The 12,545-nt window shown below is 32.7% G+C and overlaps 2 protein-coding genes across 3 annotated transcripts in view; both read right to left on the bottom strand.

Annotated features, from left to right (window-relative positions):
- Positions 1-12,545, bottom strand: part of LOC107645563 (beta-amyrin 11-oxidase-like) — a 71,936-nt gene that overhangs the window by 8,720 nt on the left and 50,671 nt on the right. The gene's annotated exons all lie outside the window — the stretch shown is intronic.
- Positions 8,060-11,038, bottom strand: LOC107645565 (F-box protein At2g26850-like). Of its 2 annotated transcripts, none has more exons than XM_016349623.2 (5): positions 10,326-11,038; positions 10,161-10,222; positions 9,821-9,996; positions 9,315-9,398; positions 8,060-8,624 (listed from the first exon to the last, which is right to left on the bottom strand). In XM_016349623.2, exons 1-5 carry the CDS (start codon positions 10,851-10,853, stop codon positions 8,413-8,415), a joined length of 1,062 nt encoding a protein of 353 aa, XP_016205109.2. In that variant the 5' UTR covers positions 10,854-11,038; the 3' UTR covers positions 8,060-8,412. The 2 variants fall into 2 exon arrangements, with proteins under 2 accessions (XP_016205109.2, XP_016205110.2); XM_016349624.2 differs by having other exon boundaries at positions 8,062-8,624; positions 9,324-9,398; positions 10,326-11,029.

The following is a 12,545-nucleotide window of genomic DNA, read 5'->3' as shown; positions in this document are numbered from 1 at the left end:
GTCTGATAAATTTTTTTAATACTGTTAATATATAAATATAAATGGAGAAAGTAATAATCTAGTACGTACCTAAATACTGGCAAATTCACGTATATATCATTTGAAACTTGAGGGAGTACGTGATTAACAATTTCAGTGGGTGGAGTGTGATGAACTATGAAAATGCACAACTTTCTTGTTTATAGGCAAATTAAAAAAGAAAAAAAGGTGGTAACTGGAGGGTTCCACCTATTGAAACCTCTCCATGCACTCCTCACTTCTCTAATAGTTTGCATTGTTTGNTTGATATAGAGTTAATCTTTAAGATAATTTTAACACAAATAAAAAATATTAGAGATAAAATTAAATGTAATTAAATATTAAAGATATTTTTTTAAAAAATTACAAACGTTAGTGATAAAAAAAATATACTTTATCTTATTAAAAAATTATGGGTCTGATCTACAATGCTATCTTTTAGGGTATAGTATATATATTGTAATTTTTGTTGTTTGTAAATTTTACAATTCGATACAATTTATGAATCAAAATTTGGTCTAATAATAATTTGATTTCTGAATAATTTCTTCAATTATTTTATATTTCAAACACTTTGCACCTTAATTATTAAGGTTTATTTATCTTATGTCTTATAAACATATGTTAAGTTTATAAGTTAAGTTTACAAATTATATGTAGGTGATCATAAAAGAGAGATAATGGCCCTCCAACATTCAATTTTTTTTTATAAATTTTAGTTTAGTTCCTCTAAATTTATTATTTTAAACATTTTTACGAAATTAGTTTTAAATCTCTTTCTAAAATTTAACGTAACTTCGTCTCTCTTTAATCATTTTAAGCAACTTATAAATCAATCACTTTCTATAAATTCCGTGCTGTCTCACATTATTTTTTGGGTATACACTAGGTACTTTCTAAACAAAGAATTTGAACACAACTAGGTAGAGTATAAAAAACAGAAAAATAAAATAAATTAATTTTGACGCACTATTATTTTATACGTATATTTAATCATATAATACTGTATTAATAAAAATAATTATTTTTTATATTGGTAACATAAATAGTCATTTAAAAGAACGGTTATAATTATACAATTGTGTAAATAATTAATCTCTACATACAAGCTAAGTCTTTCAAATAAATAAGTCCAAACAAATAGTTTTGACATAATTCACCTTACGCGTCTGAAGGTATCAGTAACCTAGGTGTGAATCTTGAAAGTAATTACAGAAGCATGAGAGAATAGAGAGAGTAGAGAGTGAGAAAACAAAGAGAGAAGAAGAGGGGTTCTGTTCTTGAATTAAAGAAGAAAGGGAAAGTGAAATTAACTACAGTAACAGAGTTCTACAGCTTATAAAGGAAAGAAAAGAGTGTGAGCTGAGTTGGCTCTAACTAACTAGCTTCTAGAGAGTTCCAGCTTAACAGCTAACTAACTGTAACTAACTAGTAACAACTTGTACACCAGCTTGTACTTGCTTAGCTGGCTTAGCTCTAAGCATAATGTCAATACATCCATCATCATCTCTAGTTTCTTTTTCTTCTGTTTTCTTCAACGTGCAAGCCTGTTTTTGAGCTGCTTCAGTGATCTGTTCTTGGACTGCTTCAGTAACACTTAACTTCTCTCTGAAGTGCAGGAAGGCTTCGGATGGAATTGTCTTTGTGAGAATGTCAGCTACCTGAATTGCTCCTGGGATGTGGCTCACTCTTATGCGCTTGTTGTTGACATGATCTCTCACAAAGTGGAGATCAATTTCAAAGTGCTTGAACTTTGAATGCAGAATGGGGTTTGCAGCTAGCAATACTGCAATTTGGTTGTCGCAGTATAGCATAGGAGACTCCTTAGGAGAGAATTGAAGCTCACACAGCAGGTTGTTCACCCAAATTAACTCAGCTACTAGGTCTGCTATGCTCCTGTACTCTGCTTCTATACTGGATCTAGCAACTGCAGTATGCTTTCTTAAAGCCCAAGATACCAAGTTTGACCCCCAAGAACACACAATAGCCACTGGTGGATTTTCTATCATCAGGATTCCCAGCCCAGTCCGAATCACTGTAAGCAGTGATTGCCATAAAATTTTCTTTCTTCAGATTCAGCCCATAGCTTGCAGTTCCACTCAAGTGCCTCAGCACTCTTTTCACCATCTTCCAATGACTTTCTAATAGAGCTTGAACAAACTGTGCCAGCTTGTGTACACCAAAGAATATTTCAGGTCTTGTTATTGTCAAGTATTGCAGGCTGCCAATCAGGGACCTGTAAAGGGCTGGATCATGAAAATTTGCACCTCCAAAGGCTGATAACTTGACTGTGGAGGGTAATGAAGTGTGGCAGGAAGTGCATCCTACCATGTTTGCCTTCCTTAGTAGCTCCTTGATGTACTTTTGTTGGGTGAGAATCAGTTCATCACTACTTGTTCTTGTCACCTGAATGTCAAGGAAATAGTGCAGGCTTCCCATATCTTTTAGGGCAAACATGTTGTTTAGCTTCTTGATAACTTGATTGACTGTGCTTTCAGACTCACCAGTAACTATAATATTATCTACATAGACTAGCCCAAATATTCTTTCTCCTTGACGGCTGCTTTGAAACACAAAGACATCAGATTTTGTGGGGGTGAAGCCAATATCTTTCAGACCGGATGCTAGCTTGCTGTACCATTCTCTTGGTGCTTTTTTAGGCCATAGAGGGCCTTTGTTAGCTTGCACACTAGTGATGGATCTCCCTGTTCATACCCTTGAGGCTGCTTCATGTATACTTCTTCTGTTAAGTCCCCATGTAGAAAAGCATTATTATCATCGAGCTGCCTTATTATCCATGAGTTCGCCAGGGCAATGGTCAGAATTACTCTGATAGATGTAGGTTTCACTACAGGGCTGTAAGTCTCTGTAAAGTCGAATCCCGGTCTTTGGGCATAGCCTTGAGCCACCAGCCTTGCCTTGTATTTCTGCAAAGAACCATCAGAGTTGTATTTTGCTCTAAAAACCCACCTACTGCCTATTGCCTCTCTGTTTGGTGGCAACTGCACTAGCTTCCATGTATTATTTTTTATCAATGCATCATATTCCAGGTCCATTGCTATTTTCAACTCTGGCATGTCAAGTGCTTGCTTCACACTTCTAAGCTCTAGGCTATCTTGAAATGCTCTTGGTCTCACAATTCCTGCCTTGCTTCGAGTGACCATTGGATGAGTGTTTGTAGCTGGTGGGACTTCTTGACAGGGCTCAGAGATTGGCAGGACTATCTCTATATCACTGATTAGTATGGGGACAGGTACTGATGAGGTTGCTATATGTCTTTGAGAGTTTCTTGCTGTGGAAGGAAGTGTTGAAGGTGGGATTGGATGAGTTGTTCTGTCTGAGGCTGACTGAATTGGATTCTGTGTTGAGGCTAGAGTCAATGGGCTTGATGGTGAACTTGAGCCTTGGGCTGATTGACTCGTTGGAGTTGAGTTTGGTCGAATTTGAGCCGGTTGAGAGGGGAGGACTGGCTACATTATTAGTGGTGAGCTTGTAGCATCTTGTGCTGCTACTGTGTCTGTGAAAATTGGAAGCATAGGAATGGTAGGTGGCTGTGATGCTTGATCAATTGAGGATGCTAGCAATTGACTTCTTTCTTTGAGATTCTCAAAAGGAAATTTGTCTTCAACAAATACTACATTTCGAGTGATGATTATCTTTCCATCTTGGGTGAGGCATTTATAGCCCTTGTGGGCTGTGTTATAGCCAATAAATGTACAGGGTGAGGATCTGAAGTCCAGTTTATGTCTGTTATAGGGTCTTTGATGAGGAAAACAAAGACACCTGAAGACTCTAAGATCTGCATATGTTGGTGTTTTGCCAAAGAGCTTTTCTGTGGGGGACACTCCTTCTAAGACTGGTGTAGGCAGCAGATTGATCAACCTTGCAGCAGTACTGAAAGCTTCGCCCCAGAATTTTGTTGGCATGGAAGCACCAGCCAAGAGTGTGAGCCCCATTTCCACTATATGTCTGTGCTTTCGTTCTGCTGAGCCATTTTGTTGATGGACGTGAGGGCAAGAGAACTTGTGCTGCACTCCTTTTTCCTTTAAGATTTTAGACAAACTAACATACTCAGCTACATTATCAGATTGTAACATTTTTAATTTTGTATTCAATTGCAATTCAACCATTTGTTGGAAGTGACAAAAAACTGATTTAAGTTGAGCTCTAGATTTAATAAGGTAAAGCCAAGTGAACTTTGAAAAGGCATCAATAAAAATCACAAAGTACCAGTTTTCACTACTATCTGGTAGGGGTGCAGGTCCCCAAATGTCTGAATAGACAAGATCTAATGGTGATGTATATACTGTTTGTGAGGGTAAGAATGGTAATTAATGTGACTTTCCAATACAACAAGCTTCACAGACTTCTTTATTAGGTGTAAAAGAGAGATTACAAGACTTAAGTACTTTTGACACTACACTTGGATTTGCATGACCTAATCTTGCATGCCAAATCAGGAATTTATTTGACTGTGTTAGTAAAGAGATGTAGACTGAGGGTGTGTGTGCAGTAGTGATGTCCTCAAACTTATACAAGCCTCTATCAACACTCCCTTGGAGGAGGAGTTCTTTACTTCCCTGTGATTTAATGCAACATTTGTCAGCATGGAATTTAAAGAAAACTCTATTATCACAGCAAAATTGATGTACACTCATCAGATTTTTTGTGATTTTAGGTACATGAAGCAGTTTTGTTAGGAATAGTAATTTAGAGCTCAAATCAGTGTTAAAGCACATTTTTCCAATATGGTGAATATGCAAACCTGAACCATCTCCTATAACAACTTGCTCATTCCCTATGTATTCTTCTTTCTCCATCAGGTTCTATGCATCATGAGTGGCATGATGTGTAGCTCCTGAATCCGGGTACCAGTTTGAATCTTGCATGGTTGAAGGTGTTGTCAACACATTACTATAGTTTGCCTTTGGCTGAGTGATCTGATTATTGCTACCATAGGTATCTTCATACTGTTCTTTATCATATCTGTACTAGCAGAATTTGGCTATGTATCCTACTTTATCACAGACCTGACATTGTGGCCTGCCATCTCCTTGCATTATTCTTCCTTTTTCATAGGAGCCTCTGCCTCCTCGAGACATTCTTCCTGTTTTGCCACGAAAGTTACCTCTAAAATTTTCTCTGCCTGCAGAGTTATGAGAATAGAACTGACTTTGTTGAGCTTGTGTGTACTGTGAGTGCTGAGCTATATTTGCTTGCATAAGGGTTTCCGATTTTCTAAACCTTGCTAACATGCTTTTATGAGCTAGTAACAGTGCTTCTAATTCTCCTACTGTTATGCTAGTAGATCTTGCTAACACAGAGGTCATGACATTTCCATATTCTTCAGTTAAACCATGTAAGATTGCATTAACATGATCACTCTCCTTTATTGATTCTCCAACAGAGGCTAATGCATCAATAGTACTCTTTATTGACAGAACATACTCAGTGACTGACGTACCTATCTGGATCGTGCTCAATTTGTTCTTCAGCTGCATCACCTTGGCCTTGATCTGAGACGCGAAGTGATCTTCTAGCCTTTTCCAGATCTGGTGTGTGAGCGTGCATCCAACCATTCTTGTAGTGAAGAGATTCGACATTGAGGACATTAACCAAGACTTCAAGAGAGCATCTTGCCGCTTCCGTTTCTGGAACTCTGGATTCGCTGTACCATTCGGAAGAAACATCTGAGGAATGTTCTCTCCAGTGAGATGATTCAACATATCATTTCCTTTGATTGTTGACTCTGCTTGATCTTTCCACTGTAGGTAGTTGCTTTCATCTAGCTTCATGGATATAGGAGTTGCAACGAAACTTTGCGCCATGATTCTCGAGTAGTCTTCAGTCAGAGATTCAATTGGTTGCTTGCGGAAGCTATGGAACCCTAAGCTCTGATACCATGAAGGTATCAGTAACCTAGGTGTGAATCTTGAAAGTAATTACAGAAGCATGAGAGAATAGAGAGAGTAGAGAGTGAGAAAACAAAGAGAGAAGAAGAGGGGTTCTGTTCTTGAATTGAAGAAGAAAGGGAAAGTGAAATTAACTACAGTAACAGAATTCTACAGCTCATAAAGGAAAGAAAAGAGTGCGAGCTGAGTTGGCTCTAACTAACTAGCTTCTAGAGAGTTCCAGCTTAATAGCTAACTAACTGTAACTAACTAGTAGCAACTTGTACACCAGCTTGTACTTGCTTAGCTGGCTTAGCTCTAAGCATAATGTCAATACATCCATCACCTCTCCTCCTTCTCCTTCTTCGTTATTTTTCTGTTTCGTTATCGTTGTCACCAACACTACCACCTCTTCCTCCTCCTCCTCCTCTTCCTTCTTCTTTTCTCATTGGAATTTCTCTTCCTCCTTTCTTTTCCCCCTTCTCCTCCATCATCTTCATCATCATGATCATCATCGTCTTCTTTTTATACGTATCGTCGTTATCGTTATCATCTTATTGTTATCGTTATCGCAGAATTTTTGCCACATTGATAATGTTGCATGATCCAAAATTGATTTGGATGTGTTTTTGTTGATAATTCAGTCATTTTTTTAGTTATTTTCAAACTGAGTTTATCTATCACAATCATTAAGTAATTTTGGTGTATTTCTGAGTTAATTGAGGTTTGTAGAAAAATTTTGCTATAAAAACTAAGAAATTTTAGTGTATTTTATTTTGATAAGTTTTGCAAAATTCAAAACTCTTCCTCTTTCTCCTCCTTATCTTTTGTTGTTTCTTCTTCTTTTTTTTTTCATCATCATCTTTTTTTTTCTTATTCATCTTTTTCTTCTTGTTTTACCTTCTCAAGTTTTTTCTTATTTTTCTTTCATAAGAAGAATAGAAACAAAAAAAATCAAATAAAGAAGAAGAAGAAATATATAATACTGCAAAATTACTAGCAAGAGAATGAACCTACATTCATTCAACTAAAAGAAAGAAAGAAATAAGAAAAAGAAGAAGAAGAAAAAAATGCAGCATTAAAGAAAATATTTTTGTGTATTTGTAGCAAAATTTCGATGTAAAAACTAAGACATTTATGTGTTATTGTTAAAAAATTTCGATGTATTTTTATTCTTTGGTGCTGCTTCTTTTTTTTCATCATCATCATCATCTTCATCTTTTTTTTATTCATCTTTTTCTTCTTATTTTACCTTCTCAAATTTTTTCTTATTTTATTTTCTTAACAAGAATAAAAAAAAATCAAACAAAGAAAAAGAAGAAATACATAATACTGCAAAAATTACTTGAAAGATGATGAATCTACATTCATTCAACTAAAAAAAAAGAAAGAAATAAGAAAAAAAAGAAGAAGAAAAAATGCATTAATTTTTTTTTTTGTATTTATAGCAAAATTTCAATGTAAAAACTAAGAAATTTATGTGTTATTGTGAAAAAATTTTAGTATATTTTTATTTTGATAAGTTCTGCATACTTCAAAACTCTTTATCTTCCTCCTCCTCATTTTCTGTTGTTTTTTCTTCTTCATCTTTTTATTTTATTTTCTCAATTCTTTTTGGGAGAAAAAATCAAACAAAGAAAAAAATATATAATGTTGCAAAATTAATAGAAAGAAGAGGAGAAAAAAATACAGCAACAACAGCAGCAATAAAAAGAACGACGAAGAGGATGAAACACGCGAAGAAGAAGAAGAAGGAATGTGAAGAAAAAGGAGAAAGAACGCAAAAAAAAAGGAGAAGAAAAAGGAGAAAGAGAAAAAAAAAAGAAGAAAAACACGAAATACAAATGTTGGATGAAGAAAATAAAAAAAAAGAAAAAGAAAAAAAACACGAAAAAAAAGTATAATTTCATACACACATTATATAAATAAATTTTGTTAGGTTAAACTTAATTTATTTGGACTTGTATATGTAATAAAATTATTATGTAAAATATTTTATATTACTAATATATCAAAATTAAAATCTTAGAACAAAAGATCCCATCTTTGTCAAATTTAGAACAAAAGATCCCATCTTTGTCCAATTTGACATTGTTATCAATAATAATCAGTCACACCATTTCACTCTTGATAGTTCCTAGAAAACCAGTTGATAATATTTAATTATTTATAACGTCTGATTCTCTGTTTTAATATAGAAGATCTTTTGATCTTTTCGAATCAAACATTTTAAATAACGGTGGAAAAAAAACTTCTTTTTAAATCATGTGTGTGTGACTCAGAGTATACGAGGTGGAACCGCGGAACTGATGGTAGCTGCCATACTATATTTTGGAAAAAAAAAAAATGAATCACCCGATTTTTGGGTCCCTACCCAATTTGGTCGTCACTTCTCTCTTGTTTTTTAAAGATAATAAGTTTGAAAATTAAACTAGTTATAGCAATATCTGATCAAATAAAAAAAAAAAAAACTTTTATGCAAATGATGCATTAATTGTGCATTCTAAGGGAGATATACAGGAACAGGAGTTTGATTATGATGAGGTGGGAAGAGCTGCTTCCATTTATGAATCTCCTCCTCACTCTGAAGCTTTCTGATTCCTCCATAAATTCCACACTGATTTTCACATTGTTGACCATTCTTATTTCTTTGTAGCTTTGCTTTTCTCATCCCTGACTCAACATGGTATTGCTTGAACTCCACCACCAACGTCTCTAATAATAATTAATATTCTTTTCATAATGCTGGTAGGTAAGCATTTAGTGAATAAATAATCATTTTGTTTTGGAATAATAAATTAAATTAAATTAAGTTAAGCATTATTCATCAGTTGATCGAACATATCATAATGTAACTAAGGAACAATAATGAATCAATGATAAATATTTAAATTAGCTTTCAACGCATTTCAAATAAAAAAATTTTAATAACTTTGAAAGTTTTCTTGACAATTATTTTCCTTATGTAAATTATCTTTTCATTATGTTTATTAAAATTTTATTATAAGAGTATACGACAATTAAATCCAAAATAATATCATTATCTATATTATTAGTTCTCTTAAACTAAAAAATCAATATATTTCAAAATCTTTTAAAATAATAAAAATTTGTTAAATTTCAAAAAATCTTATCTGATTTAAAATTTTTAAGGTCCAATTTATGTATTTAGTCATGAACCAAATCTGCAACATAAAGATACAGTAATTGATTAACTAAGACAAACTAATTTTGATACTAATGAAAAGATATTTACACTAATGAAAAGATATTTTTTTGCTGATGAACACTCACATGCAATTATCTTTATATTTATGAAGTTTATATAAAGTTAAAAGTAAAAAATCGTTAGATGCGACTTTGACCTAATAATTCCACATAAAATTATTTACATGTGGGTTTCACCTTTCTTACCGGAGTGTTGACAACCACAGCAATTCTCATTCTCCTTACATGAGTCCATGTGACCGATTTCAGCATACCACCAATCTGCAAACAAATCATTATTAGTCCTGAAATTAATAATAAGGTAAAAATTACCAAACATTGTTAAACACCAAATCAATTATTAGCTCCGATATCTTTTGAAAATTGAAGAATAAATTATATTGTCATGTATTATTGTATGACATTGACAGGTCTACTTAAATGTATACACATGCATCTAATACATGAAATAAATCCCTTACATATTTTATTTAAATTTTAGAATATTAAATTTGAATTGTATTTTAAACAATTAATGTATTATATCATTTAATATAAAACATGAGAAATATTTTCATAATGATATTAAAATTTAATATGTATATTAAAAATAATTAAATTAAACAATATATATTTATATATAAAATAAATATATAATGACGTAATAATTTTAATAAATATATAATCTCAAATTGGAAACCTACCATAAGGAACTTCAGTACTTGCTTTCCATTGAATCTCAATATGGTCACCGGGCCTTAGGTGATGTAAAGAATCTGATAATTGAGGAATATTGCATTGAGAGGTTTCATTTGGTGGAGCTCTCACCTTATCCCACCTAATGCTGTTCCCTATAATCCTCCAACCACCCATTTGTTGCCTATTAATTAAGTAGTAGTTCATCACAATCAAATCGTACTCAATTAATAAGATGCATCTTACAAAATCCATGAATAAGGTCAATTACTATAATTAGTTATACCTTATTAGTTAATTGAATAATAATAATAATAATATAGTATAGGTGTAAACACCTTCCCTTACCTTGCTTGAAAGGTATTAGTTTTGGAATCATAGCTGACTAAGGCATTACTGACTAATAATCCCTGATAGAACAAATTAAATATATAAATAAGGATTATTACAAATCACATAGAAATTTGTTAATGAAAAATTATAACTACTCTTAATATAAATGAAATAACTTACCCTATAGACTTGTGCTGGAAACCAAAACTTGCCATTTTCCAGAGCGATATACAAAGCCATCATCATCATAAGGCTATTTGACAATAATAATTGACCACTAAGAATATTCTTGGAATCAATTAAATATGAACCAAGGCATAGCATAGGCCAAGAACCACTAAAAGTCCCTAGTGACCCATCATTTTCACCACCGTTGTGATTGATAATCATTTGATAGAAGGTGTTTCCTTTTTCCTCCTTTGATTTTGTTACATGCCACTGCCACTCTTTGTAAGCAACATCACCAAAGACTTTACCCCATTTCTTCTTTATGTGGTTTTCCCACAAATGATCACTTCTACATCTAACTCTTAAATTGGTACACACTTGAGATATTGTAATGAGTTCTTTTGGTGAAAGGCGCTTGAGAATGCAATCCAAAATGGATTCAGGTAAACTCAACAGAGAGGTACAATAATAATAATAATCACCTTTCTTTTCAATACTACTCTCCATAAATTGTATGTACCTAATTATGATTACTAACATGCATAGATGAAGTTATGATGATTTCTATATATGTGATGCCCTTTCGTTAATTACTATCTAATTTCTCATTTGTTTTAATTAATATATGTCTTATGTATTTAATTTGCTTGCCGGCTTTTCCCTGTTTAGATGTGACATCCTTTTACTTCATAACATATTTTTTGGAACAATGCATTGTGGCACGTATGCAATTATTTGAGAAATTAATTTGATAGCTACTCTCAATTCAATCTAAAGTAATAAGACATGTTCCCAGTTTTCAACTATTAAATTAACTTATTAATTGTTGAATTTGCGTGTCACTATCTAGATTATAGAGCAAGATACGGCAACTGACGTGAAAACTATCTAGATTATAGTCTATAAAATAAGGTACAGCAATGACGTCAAAACATATATATATTTGACAGTGACACGTATTTACGTATATATAGACTTATCCTTCACTTTTTCGTAACCTTCAAGGCTTCAACACAAGCAATATGACATAAATAAAACAAGGTGAATTATAGTGTACAGACCATTAAATCATATAGATTTAAAGATATGTTTTTTTGTTCATACACTATACAACACATGACTTGAGTGATGTAATAATATTATAATAATATAAAAAAGAGAACATAAATTTTGTAATTATTACAGTATCGTTAGAGACTATTATTTTAGTTACAGAATAGTAAAAACGGAATTTTTGAAAATTAAAAGATTACTTATGTTAAAGTTCTTTCTAGTATAGTATTAAATAAAAATTATTACAGCACATTGTTTATACTATATATAAAATAAAATAATTTTAGATATAAATTAAGAATATTTTTTTTTTTAAAATAACAGTTAAGATATTATTTTTAATTTAATTTATTCGAACAACTTAAAAAGAATAATTGAAAAAAATAATACTAATTTAATATTAGCTGAATTTATTTTAATTGTAACAAGTAATCAGCATGCAAAAATAATATTCTTAATTTTTTTAATAATTTTGCTTTAAATAAATTGGACAAATTACTTTAATAAACCAAATGGCACTCAATATTATTTGAATGTCTCAAACCAGAAAATGTAACGTCAAAAGTCTCAAAGCACATTTCTATATAAATCGAATTGAGTCAATTCGATTTAATGAAACACGTAGTAAATCGAATTCTTTGGATTCAAATTAGGTGTAAAATGTTCTTGAATGAAAATTGAATCAACTGGGTTCGATTTGACATTTTACTACTAAATCGAAACAAATGGATTCGATTTATAAATGAACGTCGAATCATTTTAATTCGATTTATCCATTCAAATTGAAACTTGTTGCTTCGATTTATTGTGTTTGTTACTATAGGAATAATTCGAAGACACTTAATTTGATTTACAGAGCATTGAGGTGTATAAAAACGAGCTCATAATCAAACTTTCTGTGGTCACTAGAGATCGTGGCTAACCTGGATGAACCATGCGCATCCGCCCCCGAACTCCTTGCACTTGCTATAGTACTTGCGATGATCCAATTCCAATACCTTGTACTCAACACCACGGCGAATGCTATAGGTCTTCACACTGAACACGAGAACTAGGCGTCGTGAAAGCAACCTCCTCCAATGGTCCAGTCTCATCAACTACTGCATCACAATTGCGATTCAAATTAATTGCAAAAGACGGTGAAACTACTAAATCTGGCTCAGGTGCAATCACCGGCAC

The sequence above is a fragment of the Arachis ipaensis genome, chromosome B06 (assembly GCF_000816755.2).
Source record: "Arachis ipaensis cultivar K30076 chromosome B06, Araip1.1, whole genome shotgun sequence".
NCBI classification, from domain to species: domain Eukaryota; kingdom Viridiplantae; phylum Streptophyta; class Magnoliopsida; order Fabales; family Fabaceae; genus Arachis; species Arachis ipaensis.
Note: the sequence above shows the minus strand (reverse complement) of the source record. Positions and strands in the feature narration are given on the sequence as shown.